Raw genomic sequence first — 22,383 nt, forward strand, 5'->3', positions numbered from 1 at the left:
GTTTAGCTAAATGTTTTAAACACAAGTTTTTTCAGCTACGCTTCATTCAGCTCTCATCATCTTTGTTTTCATTCTCTGTTTTCAACAACAAAGTTCTGATTAGCTAAAGTTTAGCAGTTTGGTGCTACGCAACAGCATCCAGTGGGTTTAGCTGCTAAACCCACTGGATGCTGTTGCGTAGCACCAAACTGCAGACAGAAAAGAAAAGTTAGCAACTAACACGTAGCCGCTAAAGAGACAGATGTTTTTTCTCAGGAGGTTGTGGAGACCAAAACTGAACGTGAAGGAAAGTGGATGTTGGACTAGTTTTCATCAGTTGGACAGAAACTTGACACTTAATGATGCTAATGACGCTGTGTGTGTGTCTGCTGTGTCAGGCAGCTGTTTGCTAACATGTTGTTTTAAGCTAGTTCCTGTGTCCCACGGCATATACCAATGAAATATATGAACATATAAAAAAAAACATGTGTAAAAATTATATAATGAAATTCGAACATCTAGCCCATACAAATATGTATGTTTATGTATGTATGCTTATATTTTAGTCATATGTTACGTAAATATATATCCATCCCAAAGCCTGTCAATATATGTTGATATTATAAACAGTATTGTTAAAACAATGTTTAAAATTAATGAGAAATTGATAAGAAAAAACATAGAAGCATATTTAATTTTATATATGTTGTTTTAATGAACTTATATAAACAATAATAAACACATATAAATTAATATATCACTATATACATGTTATACCGTCTAAAAGTTCATCAAACAGATATTTGTAATATATGTACATATACAAATTTTGTTATAAACTTATATCTTCATATATCCAGAGGATGTATATATGTGATAATAATATATCCCCTGATACGGACAAACAGGATTATGTCATATATTACATTTCTGTTGGGAAGAGGCCCAAAAAAACAAAAAGTAAATCAATAAAAACACTGAATGTCGCTTTGAGAGGATCATACCAGTGTATAGTAATGAGCATGTTAATGCTACTGATGTTTACAAATGCTACATGTAGCATTTTTACGCTACATACAACAGTATTTGCTTTATAGCCGCACACGCCTCACTCAGCGTCCTCTACAGCTCACAGCATCCCCATTATCACGTTGTCCTGTGTGTCACAGTGTCATCAAACCCTACGTCAGATTTTATTCAGGTGTATCTGTGAGTCGTCAGCACGATCTCCACAGATGCACATTTAACTTGAGTAAAGAAAGAAGCTAGGTGTCAGAGGAAGTCTGAGGGAATGAGGGAGTCTTCATCAGCCACATGAATCCTTCAGAGCCAAACTGATCACTGTCGACTCAACAGTAAAAAACACTTCGGCTCCTTGTCGGCTGAATTTGCTGCGTGTTTTCTGGACATTGTAATCTGGCACAATAACATCCTGTCTGTAGAAAATGGTGGCTTTGTCACAGATATTGTCAGACGTGCAGTTAATGCCTCAACAGCTGCTGACACACTCCCCCTACACCCTTCCTGTTTAATTTCACTCTCTCTGTCTCCTCTCTGTCTTCCCGCCTCTCAGCGATTTAATCCACTCGCTTGGCTCCGCACACTGGAAACACTCTGGTTTTATAGACACAGCGACTGCACACGTCACCTGCCACCTGGTTTCATCACAGACTCAAACTTCCCCAGGTCTCCTCACCTAGGCCTTTCTGGCTGCTTTGCATTCTGGGATTTGCAGTGCCGACTGCCGTAGAGTTCTGAGAGGGTACAGCTGTTGAAGCATGCCTCAGCACTGTTGGGTTCACGCTGTCGTGGCCAAGAATCGCTTTGATAATTTGCTGAGTTTATTTTTTATTTTCTTATTTTTTTGCACTTCTTTAATTTGACTTAATTCTGTTTCCTTCTTTTTGTCCTTTCATTTCTCACTTGCAACATGCTTGACAGTTTTTGCATGGGAAAGATGCACCGTTTCATTGTTTTCTGAAGAACGACTCTGTGTTTCTGCATATTTGTGATGGAAAATCCTTCTCAGTCTCCTCCTCTGTTCGTTTTGATTTCTCTCTCTGACTTCCTCGGTTGTTTCTCCTCTGTTTGTGCAGTCGTTTGCTGCGATGCTGTTCACTGTAATTCTTCACTAACCCCGCCACCCCCCCCCCCCCCCCCCTCGCCCCCCCTCGCCCCCTCCTCCACCCCTCTCATTACGGTCCTGTGGGGTTCCGCAGTAGTAGAGACGTGGAGTCCCGGTGTGAGCGGGGTTGCATTACTGAGCCCAAAAACACTTGCTGATCACATATAGTCCTAAAGTAAAGAGGGGGGAGGCCAAATGTCGGTCTCGCTCCAGCATTCTTTCTGTTTGATTTTTTTTTTCTGTTCTTAATATTATTTGTTTTTCGGGGTTATTGAACAACCACAGCGCAGCTTCATATTTATGACAGGTCATCAGCTCCAACCTGAAGAATTAAGGTGAAGAGCATTTATTTAATGTTGAAGTTTTTATGATTTTTCCTCCCCTCTGTGTGCCCTTTAACTGGTGTCCATTTGTTTTTGTTGTTTCTGAGGTGATTTCTTTTGGTGTCTCTTGTCTTGTTCTGGCTTTATGCATCCTGCATGGCCTGAGCGTCAGCCTCGTCCCTGCCCTCTCCTCTTCTTTCAACTCTTCTTCTCTTCTTCCTCTTCTCCTTCCCCCTCTCTCCTGTTGTCTGGAGCGTCCCTCTGCTCTCTGCTCTCTCCTCTCTGAATGAACTGATCCAGCATGGCGTCCCTGCATCCTCTCTGCCTGTCTCTCCCACAGCAGCGGTCCTGCTTCCTGAACTGTCCCCCTCCACTTTTGGTTTCCTCTCTACACTTGTTTTTTTTTTTTTTTTTTTTTCCAGCTCTCACATGTAACATGAGTGTAAAATGTCCATCCATCACTTCATCTCTTGATGTCATGAATAACAAGGAGCGATACATGGAGAGATGTATTTATGGTTGAGCTGAGGGACCTGTGTCATAATATGTAAGACGTAAAGCAGAGCCAGCGTGAAGACTTTTACAAACACATGAAAACAGCATCGTCCATTTTGTCTCGCAGCACTGAGACCTCCTCTCTGTCTTCTCGCTTTCCTTCTCTCCGGTTTAGACCACGGGGAAATGATGGAGATGCAGGGTTTCGGAGGAAGCCCGTCGTCATGGCAACAGGCCGAAGTAACCACTCACGAGTCCCTGTGCCAGTCCTGCACCACTGCTGGTAGCAACGTGTCATTCGACTACCCGGCCGGCTGTACCTGCATACACGACCCAGCAGACATTCACACGTATGCACTTTAAACCTGAGCGTGTTGTAGAGAACTGCAGTGAGTCCTGTTAATCTACTGTGAGCAGCAGATCAATAACCTACAAACTGGGTGCCATCACAAAACTGCATTGATTTCTCTCAGTATATGAAACTAAATATTATTTTAGTATTAAACTTGAAATGTTAAAAGCAATTTTTTCAGCTTCTAAAATCTGAATATTTTCTGTTTTTCTTCTGTAATTGAAAATTAAACACAGGCTGTGTTTGCCATTTCTGCTATTTCTGATTTAGGCTATAGACTAAAGTATTGATCAAATGAATGAAAATCATTATTACTTGCAGCCCTGATTAAACTGATTTTATGATGTGAATGTGAAACCAGATACACTTGGTACAGTTGAGTGTTACAGTGCTACACACCTGTAAAATAAGATGTGAGATTAAAACAGCGAAATCAAGTCGCCATCTAGAGCTCACTATTAAAACTTTACTGCTAACTGCTAACAGTACAGCTAACACTTTACAGCTAACAGCACAGCTAACAGTGTAGAGCTACAGGTCAGCTAACAGGGCAGCTAACAGTGTAGAGCTACCGGGCAGCTAACAGTGTAGTACAGCTACAGTACAGCTAACAGTGTAGAGCTACAGGGCAGCTAACAGTGTAGAGCTGCTTTACAGCTAACAGTACAGCTAACAGTGTAGTACAGCTACAGTACAGCTAACAGTGTAGAGCTACAGGGCAGCTAACAGGGCAGCTAACAGCACAGCTAACAGTGTAGAGCTACAGGTCAGCTAACAGGGCAGCTAACAGTGTACAGCTACAGGTCAGCTAACAGGGCAGCTAACAGTGTACAGCTACAGGTCAGCTAACAGTGTACAGCTACAGGGCAGCTAACAGGGCAGCTAACAGCGTACAGCTACAGGGCAGCTAACAGGGCAGCTAACAGTGTAGAGCTACAGGGCAGCTAACAGGGCAGCTGACAGTGTACAGCTACAGGGCAGCTAACAGGGCAGCTAACAGTATAGAGCTACAGGTCAGCTAACAGGGCAGCTAACAGCGTACAGCTACAGGGCAGCTAACAGGGCAGCTAACAGTGTAGAGCTACAGGGCAGCTAACAGGGCAGCTAACAGTGTAGAGCTACAGGGCAGCTAACAGGGCAGCTAACAGTGTAGAGCTACAGGGCAGCTAACAGCACAGCTAACAGTGTAGAGCTACAGGTCAGCTAACAGTGTACAGCTACAGGGCAGCTAACAGGGCAGCTAACAGCGTACAGCTACAGGGCAGCTAACAGGGCAGCTAACAGTGTAGAGCTACAGGGCAGCTAACAGGGCAGCTGACAGTGTACAGCTACAGGGCAGCTAACAGGGCAGCTAACAGTATAGAGCTACAGGTCAGCTAACAGGGCAGCTAACAGCGTACAGCTACAGGGCAGCTAACAGGGCAGCTAACAGTGTAGAGCTACAGGGCAGCTAACAGGGCAGCTAACAGTGTAGAGCTACAGGGCAGCTAACAGCACAGCTAACAGTGTAGAGCTACAGGGCAGCTAACAGGGCAGCTAACAGTGTAGAGCTACAGGGCAGCTAACAGCACAGCTAACAGTGTAGAGCTACAGGGCAGCTAACAGGACAGGACTGCTCTCCTCACATTACTCATCAACAGAAGTTTAAAACAGATTGTAGAAAAACATGGCGACAGTTTCTGTGTCAACAACACCCACAGCTGACCCAAACAGTCTGAGACTCCTGTCATTCAAACAGACACTAGCTCTGTTTTAGCCTTAATGTGGCGCCACCTGGACACGGTAAGAAGCAGAGGTTGAAGCTGTTGACACTGTCACCACTGTCGCCGTAATGAGTTTTTTAAATGAAATGAAGTCGAAGATTTCACTGGGCCAGTATCTCTGCAGCATCTATCCACCTGAAGAATCAGAGGAAGCAGCCATGTTGGAGGCTGCCATGGTGATAATGAGTGACTGTTTCTTTTCCCGCCAGTATTCCTCTGAAGATGCTGTGTCAGAACATGAAGAGGCAGATCGTCTCCAGAGCCTTTTATGGATGTAAGTACATCATGTTCACACAGGCGTGTTTAACCTGTCTGAATATGAAGATTGTGTCGTTAACTGTGACACAGCACATATTTACTCACTCCATACAACATCACACAACATTTACTGATCAAACAGTAATGTTAATCAAGTATATGATTGGAGTCAGTCTTTAGGTCTGTTATTAAGTGAAAATTACTGATATTAATTTTATTTGTTTTTAATTGTAATGAGTAAAAAAAAAAAACGAAGGCATTTGAATGTAATAAATGTAAATTAAAGTATTTCCCTTTAGAAAGCAGCAGTCCACAGTGTGTTAGCTTTAGCTTAAAGTTTCAAACAGCAGCTGCACTGCTGGCTCGATTGTCATTTTAATTCAGTTCAGTGCAGTTTTATGTAGCGCCCAATCTAAATAAGTCTGACATGTAATAAAGACGCTGTAATAAGTTGCTGAGTAACATAATGCACTTACACTGTTATTAAAATATTGTTTTTCTAAGGTTGTTTTTAATTACCTGAAGCAATCATTACATTACCAGTACTTTGTTTCTTTGTTTGTTAATTAACTTCAATGTAAAATATGAAAAATGAAAAATGAAATTGAGCTTTAGCTGATAAACTAAAAAACAATATTTTACATACAATAACTGCCTTTCGCCTCTGTGTCTGTAAATAGTGTCTACCACTGCCTGGTCTCAGCTGTATGTGTGTGTGCGCGCGCGTGTGTGTGTGTGCGTGTGCGTGCGTGCGTGCGTGTGTGTGTGCGTCTGTCTGTCCATCAGGGCTGGCCTACTGTCGACACCTGTCCACCGTGCGGACTCACCTGTCAGCTCTGGTCAACCACAACATCGTCCCTCCAGACAGACCTTGTGAGGCGTCCGGGGGCCTCAGCAAAGAGGTGTGGAGCAAGTACCAGAAAGACTGCAAGGTGGGGGCCGACAGGACGTGAAACATAACTCAGGGTGATCTGCAGGAATCTTCCTCCACCTCTGTCAGACACGGGGATTTAGAGGCCAGACAGCAGAGTCAGTGCTATTGATCAGCCCAGATAAATCGTGCAGGTCTTATTTACTGTAACATTTATAAAGTGAGATGAACCAACAAAACCAATAATAAATACAGCTATGAAATAAATCCTGAAATAAATAAATTAGGTAATAAGTAGAAATATATAAATAAATGTAAATATAAATATATTAGTGAATAATCAAATTTGAAAATAACTATATAAATAAAAAATACGTAAATTTATTTTCTAAATTTCTTGTGTCTCTCTAACTTTTATTTTATAATTCAATATTTATTTATTTCCAGAGACTTATTTAAAATTCAAGAGAAATAAACCCTCTGTGTTGATAGAAAAAAGTTTTAGATATTTAATTTCCATTCATGAAAAATGGAAACAAAAACAAAAGTGTTGCTTTTATATTTTTGTGTATTTTATTTGTTAAAAAGTAAAAATAATCCAAAACTTAATTTGAATAAATCTTATGTTTTTCTTCCTTGTTGCTGCTTTTAAAGTGAAAATTATAACTGAGCTCCTGTTACCTCAGAGTTTAATGTTTCTACTCTTGTTGCTGTAGTTATATAGATATAGTTATATAGATGTAGTTATATAGATGTAGTTATATAGATATAGTTATATAGATGTAGTTATATAGATGTAGTTATATAGATATAGTTATATAGATGTAGTTATATAGATGTAGTTATATAGATATAGTTATATAGATGTAGTTATATAGATGTAGTTATAGATGTAGTTATAGATGTAGATGTATAGATGTAGTTATAGATGTAGTTGTATAGATGTAGTTGTATAGATGTAGTTATAGATGTAGTTGTATAGATGTAGTTATAGATGTAGTTGTATAGATGTAGTTATATGATGTAGATGTATAGATGTAGTTGTATAGATGTAGATGTATAGATGTAGTTATAGATGTAGTTGTATAGATGTAGTTATATGATGTAGATGTATAGATGTAGTTGTATAGATGTAGATTTATAGATGTAGTTATATAGATGTAGTTGTATAGATGTAGTTATATAGATGTAGATGTATAGATGTAGTTATGTAGATGTATAGATGTAATTATATAGATGTAGTTGTATAGATGTAGTTGTATAGATGTAGTTGTATAGATGTAGTTGTATAGATGTAGTTGTATAGATGTAGTTGTATAGATGTAGATGTATAGATGTAGTTATATAGATGTAGTTGTATAGATGTAGTTGTATAGATGTAGATGTATAGATGTAGTTATATAGATGTAGTTGTATAGATGTAGTTGTATAGATGTAGATGTATAGATGTAGTTATATAGATGTAGTTATGTAGATGTATAGATGTAATTATATAGATGTAGTTGTATAGATGTAGTTGTATAGATGTAGATGTATAGATGTAGTTATGTAGATGTATAGATGTAATTATATAGATGTAGTTGTATAGATGTAGTTGTATAGATGTAGATGTATATAGATGTAGTTATATAGATGTAGTTGTATAGATGTAGTTGTATAGATGTAGATGTATAGATGTAGTTATATAGATGTAGTTGTATAGATGTAGTTGTATAGATGTAGTTGTATAGATGTAGATGTATAGATGTAGTTATATAGATGTAGTTGTATAGATGTAGATGTATAGATGTAGTCTTGTATTAACTGTATGTCAGAGATGACGTCTGGCTCCTGCTGTCTCCGCCCTCTCTCCTTCACTCTAATGAAGATGTAATGAGTTTCAGTGTAATGGAGTCTCATTAAGAAGTGCAGTATGTCACCATTCATCAGCTCCAGCACAGTCATCATTACTAATTCACACTCCATTCATATCTGTGTCTTTATCTCCTGCTCTCGTCGACGTCTTCCTGTGTGGAGCGCAATCACTCCTCCAATATTGATGCTCTTCCTCGCAACGCTCACACCGAGCTGCTTTTATCCTTCCTCTGTGTGTGTGTGTGTGTGTGTGTGTGTGTGTGTGTGTGTGTGTAGAACTATAAGGAGCTGGAGCTGCTCAGGCTCGTTTATTATGGCGGCGTGCAGCATGACATCAGGAAGGAGGTGTGGCCTTTCCTGCTGGGGCACTACAAATTCGGCATGGGCAAAAAGGACATGAGCCAGGTGCAGCACACACACACACACACACACACACACAAACACACACACATTTAACTTGAAATATGTGATCACTTTGTTTGTCCCATTCAGATTGATGCGAAGATCAGCGAGCGTTACCAGCAGGTGATGCGGGAGTGGAAGGCGTGCGAGGTGATCGTCAGGCAGAGGGAGAAGGAGATGCAGTCGGCCATCTTTGCCAAGCTCTCCTCAGGCAGCAGCATCGACAGCCACGTCCTGCGGCTGGTTCACAGAGACTCCACACTCAGCAATGAGGTGAAGACGCTCGACATGTTCACGTGTTTCCAGAGTGAGCTGTGTTCATGTTCATGATTAAAACAAACGTGTCCCGTCATCCTCACATGAACTCAGGGTCACGAACCTCCATCACAGAGGATCTGGAGGACGTGGAGCAGAGGTTCAGACAAAGAGACAGTTGTAAAAGACAGAAACACTAAATGAGAAAACACTTGATGGGAGTTGAATCCTCAGTTCATATGAAGCTTGTTTCCTTCCAGGTGTATAATCCTGATTTATAATCCTAATGTAAATCCTAATGTATAATCATACGCTCCTTATAAACTGGATGTTGTTACAGTTTATAACTGAGATGACCCAGATATTTAACAGCAGTCCTGTGTCCTGCATCACTGCACCCTCAGGTGTTTATGTCGGTGGACGAGCCGGACGCAGGGAGCCAGGAGACGCCCAGCGGAGAGGACAGCACCCCCACCATGACCACCTTGGTGCCCCCCGCCGCCCTCCCCCAAGAGGAGCGTCCTCTGGTGGAGTTCGACTCCCCCGACTCGGGTCTGCCCTCCTCCAGGAACTACTCTGTGACCTCTGCTCATTCCCAGATCCTGTCGAGCATAGACGACGGTCAGAGCACGGAGGAGGAAGGGGGGGGCGGGGAGGAGGGCAGGACTCCAGATGTGCTGGGGGGGCGTCAGGACTCTCTGAGCGAGGACAGGCTGTGTAGTCAGCTGGACAAGCTGGTGACCAACGGAGCGCCTGCTGAGGGGATATCACCGTCTCTGTCCTCGTACACAGTACGTACAGTCTGTCCACGCCTGTTTATTTATGTTACCTAGCAACAAGTGGAGGGAACTACAGCTCTGCTGCTCATCACTCTGAAACAGGAAATGCTTTTATCAGCAACGTGGGGTTGAAAGTGGCAGATGAGTGAAGGTCACATGACCTTTAACCCTGGTGCAAAACTGTCCACACAAAAAACTGTTATGAATATATATATATATATATTAATATTATGAATCCCAGTTTGTTTACATAATACCAGTGTTGTTTTTATGAAGATCAATCACCTACTGTAACTCATGTACACAAATGTACTGCACCTATAAGTTTTAATATTTTACATTATATTCAGCATACATATATTTGAATGGTCTGCAGTGCCCCATAAAACAGCAGCAATACTTCGAGTAGAAACCAGGAAAATGTTTGTCTGTCTACAGATGCCAAATATGACTCTATATGAATATGAGGAAAATAGTAAACACTAAAGTTTTGGAGCCAGGATTTCAGAATAAAAGCCTAACAGAATATATTGTGTGATTTTCTGTTGTAATGGCACCGAGATCAAAAATTGCAGTTTGAATGGTTTTCAGTGGTTTTCAGTGTCTGAGTGTCACTGGTTTGTGTGCACAGTGTTTTATAGACAGAAAGATCCACACCCTGGTAATGTGTGAAATGTTAACACGGCCAGGGTTAAAATCAAAGGGCATCATGTGCCGCGGTCGGATGGATGTTCGCAGGTGACTGCGATCAACAAGTTTCATGGTCAGGTGTTTTTGAGATGAATCGCAGACTCACTGATGTTGACGGCCGTGTTGGCTCTGAACAGATCGAGCTGCTGGACACAGTCGCCCTGAACCTCCACAGGATAGACAAAGATGTGCAGCGCTGTGACCGCAACTATTATTACTTCACCACAGCCAACCTGGAGAAACTCCGCAACATCATGTGCAGGTGAGCGGAGGAAGAGTTCAGTGTTTCTATATTAAAGGGACAGTTCAGGTTACTAGACGTGGGGTTGTGTCAGGTAGTCATGTGTAGATGGTTTATTACCTGCAGTAGATTCAGATTGAGTCTTAAGTGCCACTGAAGTAGAAAACTTACGGTGTTTTGTAGGTTACAGAGCGATATGTGGCAGGTTTGTCTCTAATGACGTCTTGTCTTATTAGTGTTTCCTGTTTCCTACATGTGAATAATTAACTAACAACTGGAGGTAATGTGCAAAGTGTAGCTGAGTGTTATTTAGAAACAGTCAAATAAACATCAAGTATCTTATGATATACAGCAGCTGAGTGAATATCCTCAGCTCACACACACACACACACACACACACTCTGTTGAGCTGATTGTGAAGCTGTTGTTGGTCTTTGTCTCTCTCTCTCTCTGTCTCTCTCTCTCTCTCTCTCTCTCTCTCTCTCTCTCTCTCTCTCTCGGCTGCAGTTATGTGTGGGAGCATTTGGAGGTGGGCTACGTTCAGGGCATGTGTGACCTGCTCGCTCCGCTCATGGTCATCTTGGACGACGGTGAGTCGTCACGTCTCCTCACTGAGGCTCAGTTACACAACTGGAACAAACAGATGATTAACACACATGAAGCACAGATGTGTTACAGCTGTGAGCAGTTGGTGCATGAAGGTGGTGAAACATGGTTCACAGGGATGAATGACACGTCTGTTCGAGTCATACCGATGTTACATAAACTGTTTATAAAGCAGATGGTTTTTAAAAATTAAATTAAATGATTTATTTGTGTGTGTGTGTGTGTGTGTGTGTGTGTGTGTGTGTGTGTGTGTGTGTGTGTGTGTGTGTGTGTGTGTGTGTGTGTGTCAGAGTGCCTGGCGTACAGCTGTTTCACTCAGCTAATGAAGAGGATGAGTCAGAACTTCCCTAATGGTGGAGCCATGGACACACACTTTGCCAACATGAGGTCACTGATCCAGGTGACAGATTACTCTTATCGTCTGTGTGTGTGTGTGTGTGTGTGTGTGTGTGTGTGTGTGTGTGTGTGTGTGTGTGTCAGTCACTTCCACTAAAACCCATGGTCTCTCTCTCTCTACTGTCAGATCTTGGACTCGGAGCTGTTTGAACTGATGCAGCAGAACGGAGATTACACTCACTTCTACTTCTGTTACCGTTGGTTCCTGCTGGACTTCAAGAGAGGTGAACGTCACTCACCTGTTCCCTCACCTGCTCACTCACCTGTTCACTCACCTGTTCACTCACCTGTTCCCTTACCTGCTCACTCACCTGTTCACTCACCTGTTCCCTCACCTGTTCCCTCACCTGCTCACTCACCTGTTCCCTCACCTGTTCCCTCACCTGCTCACTCACCTGCACACTCACCTGTTCCCTCACCTGCTCACTCACCTGCTCACTCACCTGTACCCTCACCTGCTCACTCACCTGCTCACTCACCTGCTCACTCACCTGTTCCCTCACCTGTTCCCTCACCTGCTCACTCACCTGTTCCCTCACCTGTTCCCTCACCTGTTCCCTCACCTGTTCCCTCACCTGCACACTCACCTGCTCACTCACCTGCTCACTCACCTGCACACTCACCTGCTCCCTCACCTGCTCACTCACCTGCTCACTCACCTGTTCCCTCACCTGCTCACTCACCTGCTCACTCACCTGCTCACTCACCCGTTCCCTCACCCGTTTCCTCACCTGCTCACTCACCTGCTCACTCACCTGTTCCCTCACCTGCTCACTCACCTGCTCACTCACCTGTTCCCTCACCTGTTTCCTCACCTGCTCACTCACCTGCTCACTCACCTGTTCCCTCATCTGCTCACTCACCTGTTCCCCCACCTGTTCCCTCACCTGTTCACTCACCTGTTCCCTCATCTGCTCACTCACCTGTTCCCTCACCTGTTTCCTCACCTGCTCACTCACCTGTTCCCTCACCTGTTCCCTCACCTGCTCACTCACCTGCTCACTCACCTGTTCCCTCACCTGTTTCCTCACCTGCTCACTCACCTGCTCACTCACCTGCTCACTCACCTGTTCCCTCACCTGTTTCCTCACCTGCTCCCTCACCTTTTCACTCACCTGTTCCCTCACCTGTTCCCTCACCTGTTCCCTCACCTGCTCACTCACCTGTTCCCTCATCTGCTCACTCACCTGTTCCCTCACCTGTTTCCTCACCTGTTCCCTCACCTGTTCCCTCACCTGCTCACTCACCTGTTCCCTCATCTGCTCACTCACCTGTTCCCTCACCTGTTTCCTCACCTGCTCACTCACCTGTTCCTTCACCTGTTCCCTCATCTGCTCACTCACCTGTTCCCTCACCTGTTTCCTCACCTGCTCACTCACCTGTTCCCTCACCTGTTCCCTCATCTGCTCACTCACCTGTTCCCTCACCTGTTTCCTCACCTGCTCACTCACCTGTTCCCTCACCTGTTCCCTCACCTTTTCACTCACCTGTTCACTCACCTGTTCCCTCACCTGTGCCCTCACCTTTTCACTCACCTGTTCACTCACCTGCTCACTCACCTGCTCAATCACCTGTTCCCTCATTTGCTCACTCACCTGTTCCCTCACCTGTTCCCTCACCTGCTCACTCACCTGTTCCCTCACCTGTTCCCTCACCTGCTCACTCACCTGCTCACTCACCTGTTCCCTCACCTGTTTCCTCACCTGCTCCCTCACCTTTTCACTCACCTGTTCCCTCACCTGTTCCCTCACCTGTTCCCTCACCTGCTCACTCACCTGTCCCTCACCTGCTCACTCACCTGTTCCCTCACCTGTTTCCTCACCTGTTCCCTCACCTGTTCCCTCACCTGTTCCCTCACCTGTTCCCTCATCTGCTCACTCACCTGTTCCCTCACCTGTTTCCTCACCTGCTCACTCACCTGTTCCCTCACCTGTTCCCTCATCTGCTCACTCACCTGTTCCCTCACCTGTTTCCTCACCTGCTCACTCACCTGTTCCCTCACCTGTTCCCTCATCTGCTCACTCACCTGTTCCCTCACCTGTTTCCTCACCTGCTCACTCACCTGTTCCCTCACCTGTTCCCTCACCTGCTCACTCACCTGCTCACTCACCTGTTCCCTCACCTGTTTCCTCACCTGCTCCCTCACCTGTTCACTCACCTGTTCCCTCACCTGTTCCCTCACCTGTTCCCTCACCTGCTCACTCACCTGCTCACTCACCTGTTCCCTCACCTGTTTCCTCACCTGCTCCCTCACCTTTTCACTCACCTGTTCCCTCACCTGTTCCCTCACCTGCTCACTCACCTGTTCCCTCATCTGCTCACTCACCTGTTCCCTCACCTGTTTCCGCACCTGCTCACTCACCTTTTCCCTCACCTGTTCCCTCACCTGCTCACTCACCTGCTCACTCACCTGTTCCCTCACCTGTTTCCTCACCTGCTCCCTCACCTTTTCACTCACCTGTTCACTCACCTGTTCACTCACCTGTTCCCTCACCTGCTCACTCACCTGTTCACTCACCTGTTTCCTCTGCACTGAAGCTGCACTGAGTCATTTTGAACACCAGGTGGCAGAAGAACTCCCGGCCTTTAGTCAATGTGAACTTTCCATCTGATTGTTTGTCGTTTTAAATTCCAGTAAACCACACCCACAGAGCAGCTGAGGTCATCAACCAGGATTCATATTGATTATTACAGGATAGATATATTGATCAGACGACGTCCAGACCATGAAATAATGATGTAGTCAGCAGACGACAAAGAAGAAGAGTTTAGTTTAACCACTGAACACTGAGACGACTTCACTGACCTTCATCACACGACGTGTTTCACCTGCGGCTCCTTCAGGTTCACTCAGTGTGGTGAATACAGGAACATGTGTCACATGACCAGTTATCAGAAAACACCTTTTAGCCGTTACTGAGGACTCCAGTGTTCGGTGGTTAAGTTTGATTTTCACTGATGGCTAACTCTGTGTGTGTGTTTGTGTGTGTGTGTGTGTGTGTGTGTGTGTGTGTGTGTGTGTGTGTGTGTGTGTGTGTGTGTGTGTGTGTGTGTGTGTGTGTGTGTGTGTGTGTGTGTGTGTGTGTGTGTGCGTGTGCAGAGCTCCTGTACGAGGACGTGTTCGCCGTGTGGGAGGTGATCTGGGTGGCTCACAGGATTTCCTCGCAGCACTTCGTCCTCTTCCTCGCTCTGGCCCTGGTCACAGTTTACCGTGAGATCATCATGGACAACAACATGGACTTTACTGACATCATCAAGTTCTTCAACGGTGAGAGACACACAAACACACACACACACACACACACACACACACACACACACACACACTGTAGTTAGCTGAATGGTGTGAGTGTGTGTGTATAAACTGCGTCTGATCCACAGAGATGGCCGAGCGTCACGATGTCCAACACATCCTGAAGATAGCACGTGAGCTGGTGCACAGAGTTCAGTCTCTGATGGACAACAAGTGACCAAGGAGCAGCAGGAGGAGGAGGAGGAGGATGAGGAGGATGCCTAACTCGACAGGACGCTCTGCTCTTCCTCTCATCCCTCACAGAGACAGAGTTTTTCCAGACCTCCACCTCTCCAGAGCAGGTCCAGAGGGTCCAGGTCTCCTCCCGGCCCAGATGAAGGCCCTGGGGAGGGGGTGGGGGGGTGGAGGAAGGGTCGCTGAGGCGGCCCGGCTCCGGCGCTCAGCCTCGATCTGTTTACATTCACCTTCACGTGGAATGCTCATGGTGTCCGTTCAGACATGTGGATCTGTCTGCATGCTTGTGAGTTTGATCACACTGTGAACGCATTCTTGAGTCTCCCCGGTCCTGCAGAGCTTGTGTGCGTGCATGAAAACACACACACACACACACACACACACACACACACACACACACACACACACACACACACACACACACACACTGACACAGAACATGTTGGCTGCCTGTCAGGAAGCTGCAGCGCTCCGTGTTTGTCCAGCAGAGGGCAGCGTTCACACAGAGGAGCAGAAGACTTAGCCACGAAGTTTTCATTAGTGACCAAATGAACTGTGCCAACTACCTTTTCATGAGTGTTTTCTACAACTAGCATGTGTGTTTTTACCCCCGACCCCCGACCCCCGACCCCTGACCCCTGACCCCTCCCATCCCCTCTTTTTTTTTTTCTTCTGCTCCAGGAGTTTATTATCACACAGATGTTGCCTTTATCAGTGACAGCCCGAGATACTGAGTTGCACTTTTTGTAAGGGTTTCCTTCCTGGTGCCTGTTTAGGTCGGCGGTGGGGGGCGGGGCCAGAGGTGCCACGAGAGGCCAAACTGTTGACTCTGCAGCCGATTTTTTTCTGAGCAGGTCAGAGGTCACAGCAGGTTTAACACCTGTTCCAGGACAGAGCAGCAGAGCACAACAGAGATGACTAAAGCACACAGGCCTTCGTCTTCACTTTAATGAACCATGACGTCAGTTCAGGGCTGTGACCACTGAGGTCACGACCTTTGGGAGTTTTTCTCGCTGTGATGACACACAGTGCACGACTGTTTTTAACCAAAAAAATTGTGGATGTCTCATAATTTCCGGCAGTTAAACAAAGACAGAGGTTTTAATTATCAGCGCAGAGAGAGAGACTGAACACCAACTTTTAACTTCTCAAAAAATAAACGACCCCTCGCAGAAGATCTGGATGTTTTTGAATCAGTCATGTCACAAAAACTACTTTTTAACATCTTATAAATCTTATTGAAGTACAGCCTGATCTCAGCCGCACAGACACTGAGAGGAGTTCATGCTTGTATCAGCAGCAGGCTGAAGCGCTGTGACAGACATGATCCTCTCACACTGTCCTTCTAGTTGTTCCTATACACAAGTGTAATATATGACATAAATGTCCCAGTGATGATATTTTTATCACATATATCTTCTGACTATATGAAGATATATGTTTATAACATATATGAAATACTCATAGTAAATATATTAAAATATCTATGATGAATTTTTATATGGTATAACATGTAGCAACATTCAAGCATATATGTTAAGATTATGTATTTAATTTATATATGCACGTTTATTAAAACAACATACATATAAAAATTCTATGTGTTTATATATGTTTTTCCTATTTTCCTTATTAATTTTCTTATAATATCGACATGAAAATACATATTTGTGTGCGCTAGACATCTATGTAAATATATATGACGTTGTTCCAATTTCTAATAGGTTTTATATACAGTTTTAACATATGTTTTTATTTTATATGCACATATATTTGATATATGGAAATTCAATATATGTATATTACATTTGTGTACAGGTTCCTAGAGTGAGGACAGAAACATGGGGCACCACTTCAGTCACAAAGATTTATAAGTGGTTTATAATTAGGTTATTGATTCGGTCGTTAACACTTTATGAATAATCAGTTATTAACGAGTTATAACAGTTTTCATTCATTGATGCAGGATCACTGTTTGGCAAGATCAAGTTAATGCTTACTACTAATTAATCTGACTAATGAGTTACTACCATTTATAACTGGTAAACGGAGCCTTATAGAAATAAATGATGTGTTTCACCAGATATAGATAATAGTCACTCATTAATAAGATTAATAGACCATAAGAAAAATCACCAGCTCTCCTTTAAATGAATTCATGTTTTCCTGTGGAACTGGAGTCAAACTCGCTCACTGACCTGAAAGCATCATGAAAGCTGCTGCTGCGTTCAGTGCTGTCGGGAGAAAGCGGCTACAGTCATCCGTGTTGAACCTGATTCTTCTCCCGCCTCCGGCCCTGCCTCTGAACATCACACCTGCTTGGACTGGGTTGGTCTAAGTCACAGATCTGAGGTCACAGGTGTAAAAAAAAAAACAACCAAACAATTACCTAAGACGAAGCTTCTGTTGATGCCAAACTGAGTCCAGTGTTCAGTGAGTCAGTATTAGTAACAGCACAGAGTTCGTTTGTATCTGAAGGGAATCCGGGACCTTTTTGATACTGTTTCCAACCCTCCCCACCCCCCACCCCCCCACTCCCTCTCTCTTCATCGTGACCCTTTATCTACACCCTCGTCGCCTCCTTAAAATGTCCAACACGGCTGCATACGATTGGTCATCCAGCACGGACCTGCACCTGTGATTCAAGTGCCAAGAGTCTTCCCCAATCCTGAAGTGTACTGTAGTCATTTGGCTCTCTGATTCGCTAGTTCGATCCCAGGAATGGGCAGTGGCGTGGATGTAACCTCGCTGCGGACCCTCCCCCCTCCGCCCTCCCCCACCCTGCTGCCAAGGCGATGGAGGAGGGTTGGCGGGGGTGGGGGGGACCCGTAGCAGAGCTTTTTTTCTTCCAATCAGGACGTTGTGTACCAAAGCCTTGACACAGCCCCCTCTGTGGCATGACGACAATGTGCAATTTCATACTGCATCTTGAAGACTGACTGTTTACTATGTGTGTAAACTATTTTTGAAAATGGTGATCTTGGATTCTTTAACTACTGTGCAATTTCTGTCGTTTGAGAAAATCCATCAAAGTCTATATTGCTGTAAATATGAACCTGAAACCCAATATTTCTATGAAGACTGTCAGAACATATATATATATATATGTATATATATATATATATATATATGTATATATATACATATACATATATATATATACAACTTATTTTGAGATCTATTTTTTATGTTGGTTTTAGCAGCACTAGTCTGAGGTGTGTTTTGTGCAGAAATGCAGAATGTGTGCAGATTATGTTACACGTTGACTGTTAAGTGTTCTTTCTCAATGTTGTGCACTGACTTCAAGATTTCAAATTTCTATTTATGTAGAAAGCCAGTGATTGCATTGCTGAATATGTACTGGTGAGGATGTATCATTTGCCTTGAATGTAATGTATTATTAAATACGGGGTTGTTCATTAGTGTGCTGTTTTCTTTCCTTGTGGTGCTGCAGCATCAAACAAAATAGTATAATAAGTATCATATAAATCTTAGCATTGTATGGAAGAAAAATTACAATAAACATCATAGTATAGTATGGCATAAAACGTCAAAAATACATCATAGTATTTTAAGCAATAAAACCTCATAAAAACCTCATATTATGGTCAGGAATCAAACAAGATAGTATAGAAAGGCATATAAATACCCAAAAAGATCTTGGTATCGTATGGCCGAAAACTGACAAAAAACGTCATAGTATAGTATGGCATGAAACGTCAAAAATACATCATAGTATTTTAAGCAATAAAACCTCATAAAAACGTTACAGTATAGTCAGGCATCAAACGAGATAGTACACAAAGGCATAAAAATGCCAAAAAAAATCTAAGTATTGTATGGCTGAAAACTGCTAAAAAACCGTCGTATGGCATAAAGGGTCAAAAAAACATCATAGTATATTAAGGCATAAAAGGTCATAAAAACGTCTCAGTATGGTCAGGCATCAAACAATATAGTACAGAAAGTCATAAAAATGTCAAAAAAAATCTAAGTATAGTATGGCTGAAAACTGCCAAAAACATCATAGTATATTAAGGCATAAAAGGTCATAAAAACGTCTCAGTATGGTCAGGCAACAAACGAGATAGTACAGAAAGGCATAAAAATGCCCAAAAAAATCTAAGTATTGTATGGCTGAAAAATGCTAAAAAACGTCATAGTATAGTATGGCATAAAACGTCAAAAAAACATCATAGTATATTAAGGCATAAAAGGTCATAAAAACGTCTCAGTATGGTCAGGCATCAAACGAGATAATGTAATAAGACTTAAAAATGCCCAAAAAAATCTAAGTATTGTAGGGCTGAAAAATGCTAAAAAAGTCATAGCATAGTATGGCTTAAAACGTCAAAAATACATCATAGTATTTTAAGCAATAAAACCTCATAAAAACGTCATAGTTTGGTCAGGCATCAAACGAAATAGTACAGAAAGGTATAAAAATGCAAAAAAAAATTTAAGTATCGTATGGCCGAAAAATGCCAAAAAACGTCATAGTATAGTATGGCATAAAACGTCAAAAAAACATCATAGTATATTAAGGCATAAAAGGTCATAAAAACGTCTCAGTATGGTCAGGCATCAAACGAGATAGTACAGAAAGGCATAAAAATGTCAATAAAATTTAAGTATAGTATGACTGAAAACTGCCAAAAACATCATAGTATAGTATGGCATAAAAGGTCAAAAACACATCATAGTATTTTAAGCAATAAAACCTCATAAAAACGTAATAGTTTGGTCAGGCATCAAAGAAGATAGTACAAAAAGGTATAACAATGCCAAAAAAGATCTTGATATCGTATGGCCGAAAAATGACAAAAAACATCATAGTATAGTATGGCATTAAACGTCAAAAAAACATCATATTATATTAAGGCATAAAAGGTCATAAAAACGTCTCAGTATGGTCAGGCATCAAACGAGATAGTGCATAAAGGCATAAAAATGCCCAAAAAAAGATCCAAATATTGGGCTGTCATGTAGCGCAGTGGTCAAAGCAGGCGCCCCATGTGTAGAAGCTACAGTCTTCACTGCAGTTGGCCCGGGTTCAAATCTTGCATCAGGGGGGCCTTTCGGTGCAAGTCATTCCCCCTCTCTGCCTCCCCGTTTCCTGTCTCTCTCCACTATACTATCAAATAAAGTTATAAAAAGCCCCCAAAAAATATTTTAAAAAAATCTAATTATTGTATGGCTGAAAAATGCTAAAAAACGTCATAGTATAGTATGGCATAAAACGTCAAAAAAACATCATAGTATATTAAGGCATAAAAGGTCATAAAAACGTCATAGTTTGGTCAGGCATCAAATGAGATAGTACAGAAAGGTATAAAAATGCAAAAAAAAATTTAAGTATCGTATGGCCGAAAAATGCCAAAAAACGTCATAGTATAGTATGGCATAAAAGGTCAAAAAAACATCATAGTATATTAAGGCATAAAAGGTCATAAAAACATCTAAGAATGGTCAGGCATCAAACAAGATAGTAAAGAAAGGCATAAAAATGCCAAAAAACATCTGAGTATTGTAGGGCTGAAAAATGCTAAAAAACGTCATAGTATAGTATGGCATAAAACGTCAAAAATACATCATAGTATATTAAGGCATAAAAGGTCATAAAAACGTCTCAGTATGGTCAGGCATCAAACAATATAGTACAGAAAGTCATAAAAATGTCAAAAAAAATCTAAGTATAGTATGGCTGAAAACTGCCAAAAACATCATAGTATAGTATGGCATAAAAGGTCAAAAAAACATCATAGTATATTAAGGCATAAAAGGTCATAAAAACATCTAAGAATGGTCAGGCATCAAACAAGATAGTAAAGAAAGGCATAAAAATGCCAAAAAACATCTGAGTATTGTAGGGCTGAAAAATGCTAAAAAACGTCATAGTATAGTATGGCATAAAACGTCAAAAAAACATCATAGTATATTAAGCAATAAAACCTCATAAAAACGTCATAGTTTGGTCAGGCATCAAACGAGATAGTACAGAAAGGTGTAAAAATGCAAAAAAAAATTTAATTATCGTATGGCCGAAAAATGCCAAAAAACGTCATAGTATAGTATCAAACAATATAGTACAGAAAGTCATAAAAATGTCAAAGAAAATCTAAGTATTGTATGGCTGAAAACTGCCAAAAACATCATAGTATAGTATGGCTTAAAACGTCGAAAATACATCATAGTATTTTAAGCAATAAAACCTCATAAAAACGTCATAGTTTGGTCAGGCATCAAACGAGATAGTACAGAAAGGTATAAAAATGCAAAAAAAAATTTAAGTATCGTATGGCCGAAAAATGCCAAAAAACGTCATAGTATAGTATGGCATAAAACGTCAAAAAAACATCATAGTATATTAAGCATAAAACCTCATAAAAAGGTCATAGTTTGGTCAGGCATCAAACGAGATAGTACAGAAAGGTATAAAAATGCAAAAAAAATCTTGGTATCGTATGGCTGAAAAATGCCAAAAAACGTCATAGTATAGTATGGCATAAAAGGTCAAAAAAACATCATAGTATATTAAGGCATAAAAGGTCAAAAAACGTCATAGTTTGGTCAGGCATCAAACGAGATAGTACATAAAGGCATAAAAATGCAAAAAAAAGATTTTGGTATCGTATGGCTGAAAAATGCCAAAAAACGTCATAGTATAGTATGGCATAAAAGGTCAAAAAAAACATCATAGTATATTAAGGCATAAAAGGTCATAAAAACGTCTAAGTATGGTCAGGCATCAAACGAGATAGTACAGAAAGGCATAAAAATGTTAAAAAAAATCTAAGTATTGTATGGCTGAAAAATGCCAAAAAACATCTGAGTATTGTAGGGCTGAAAAATGCCAAAAAACGTCATAGTATAGTATGGCATAAAAGGTCAAAAAAACATCATAGTATATTAAGGCATAAAAGGTCATAAAAACGTCTCAGTATGGTCAGGCATCAAACGAGATAGTACAGAAAGGCATAAAAATGTACAAAAAAAGATTTTGGTATCGTATGGCTGAAAACTGCCAAAAACATCATAGTATAGTATGGCATAAAAGGTCAAAAAAACATCATAGTATATTAAGGCATAAAAGGTCATAAAAACATCTAAGAATGGTCAGGCATCAAACAATATAGTACAGAAAGTCATAAAAATGTCAAAGAAAATCTAAGTATTGTATGGCTGAAAAATGCTAAAAAACGTCATAGTATAGTATGGCATAAAACGTCAAAAAAACATCATAGTATATTAAGCAATAAAACCTCATAAAAACGTCATAGTTTGGTCAGGCATCAAACGAGATAGTACAGAAAGGCATAAAAATGTCAAAAAAAATCTAAGTATAGTATGGCTGAAAACTGCCAAAAACATCATAGTATAGTATGGCATAAAACGTCAAAAATACATCATAGTATATTAAGGCATAAAAGGTCATAAAAACGTCATAGTTTGGTCAGGCATCAAACGAGATAGTACAAAAAGGCATAAAAATGCCAAAAAAATCTAA

General features: G+C 41.7%; 1 protein-coding gene across 2 annotated transcripts in view; it reads left to right on the top strand.

The window, feature by feature from the left end:
- The window catches only part of sgsm2 (small G protein signaling modulator 2), a 58,615-nt gene extending 40,317 nt beyond the window's left edge, over positions 1–18,298 (top strand). For both annotated transcript variants that reach the window (XM_056373598.1, XM_056373599.1), the window contains 12 exons: positions 3,098–3,272; positions 5,247–5,311; positions 6,082–6,227; positions 8,297–8,425; positions 8,513–8,695; positions 9,082–9,468; positions 10,284–10,408; positions 10,895–10,977; positions 11,284–11,393; positions 11,517–11,613; positions 14,490–14,657; positions 14,771–18,298. In XM_056373598.1, coding sequence (XP_056229573.1) covers positions 3,098–3,272; positions 5,247–5,311; positions 6,082–6,227; positions 8,297–8,425; positions 8,513–8,695; positions 9,082–9,468; positions 10,284–10,408; positions 10,895–10,977; positions 11,284–11,393; positions 11,517–11,613; positions 14,490–14,657; positions 14,771–14,859 — 1,757 coding nt within the window. In that variant the 3' untranslated portion in view covers positions 14,860–18,298. The remainder of the gene's footprint in view (positions 1–3,097; positions 3,273–5,246; positions 5,312–6,081; positions 6,228–8,296; positions 8,426–8,512; positions 8,696–9,081; positions 9,469–10,283; positions 10,409–10,894; positions 10,978–11,283; positions 11,394–11,516; positions 11,614–14,489; positions 14,658–14,770) is intronic.
- Positions 18,299–22,383: the final 4,085 nt, after the last annotated feature.

Source organism: Seriola aureovittata, chromosome 4 (genome assembly GCF_021018895.1).
Source record: "Seriola aureovittata isolate HTS-2021-v1 ecotype China chromosome 4, ASM2101889v1, whole genome shotgun sequence".
Classification (NCBI taxonomy): domain Eukaryota; kingdom Metazoa; phylum Chordata; class Actinopteri; order Carangiformes; family Carangidae; genus Seriola; species Seriola aureovittata.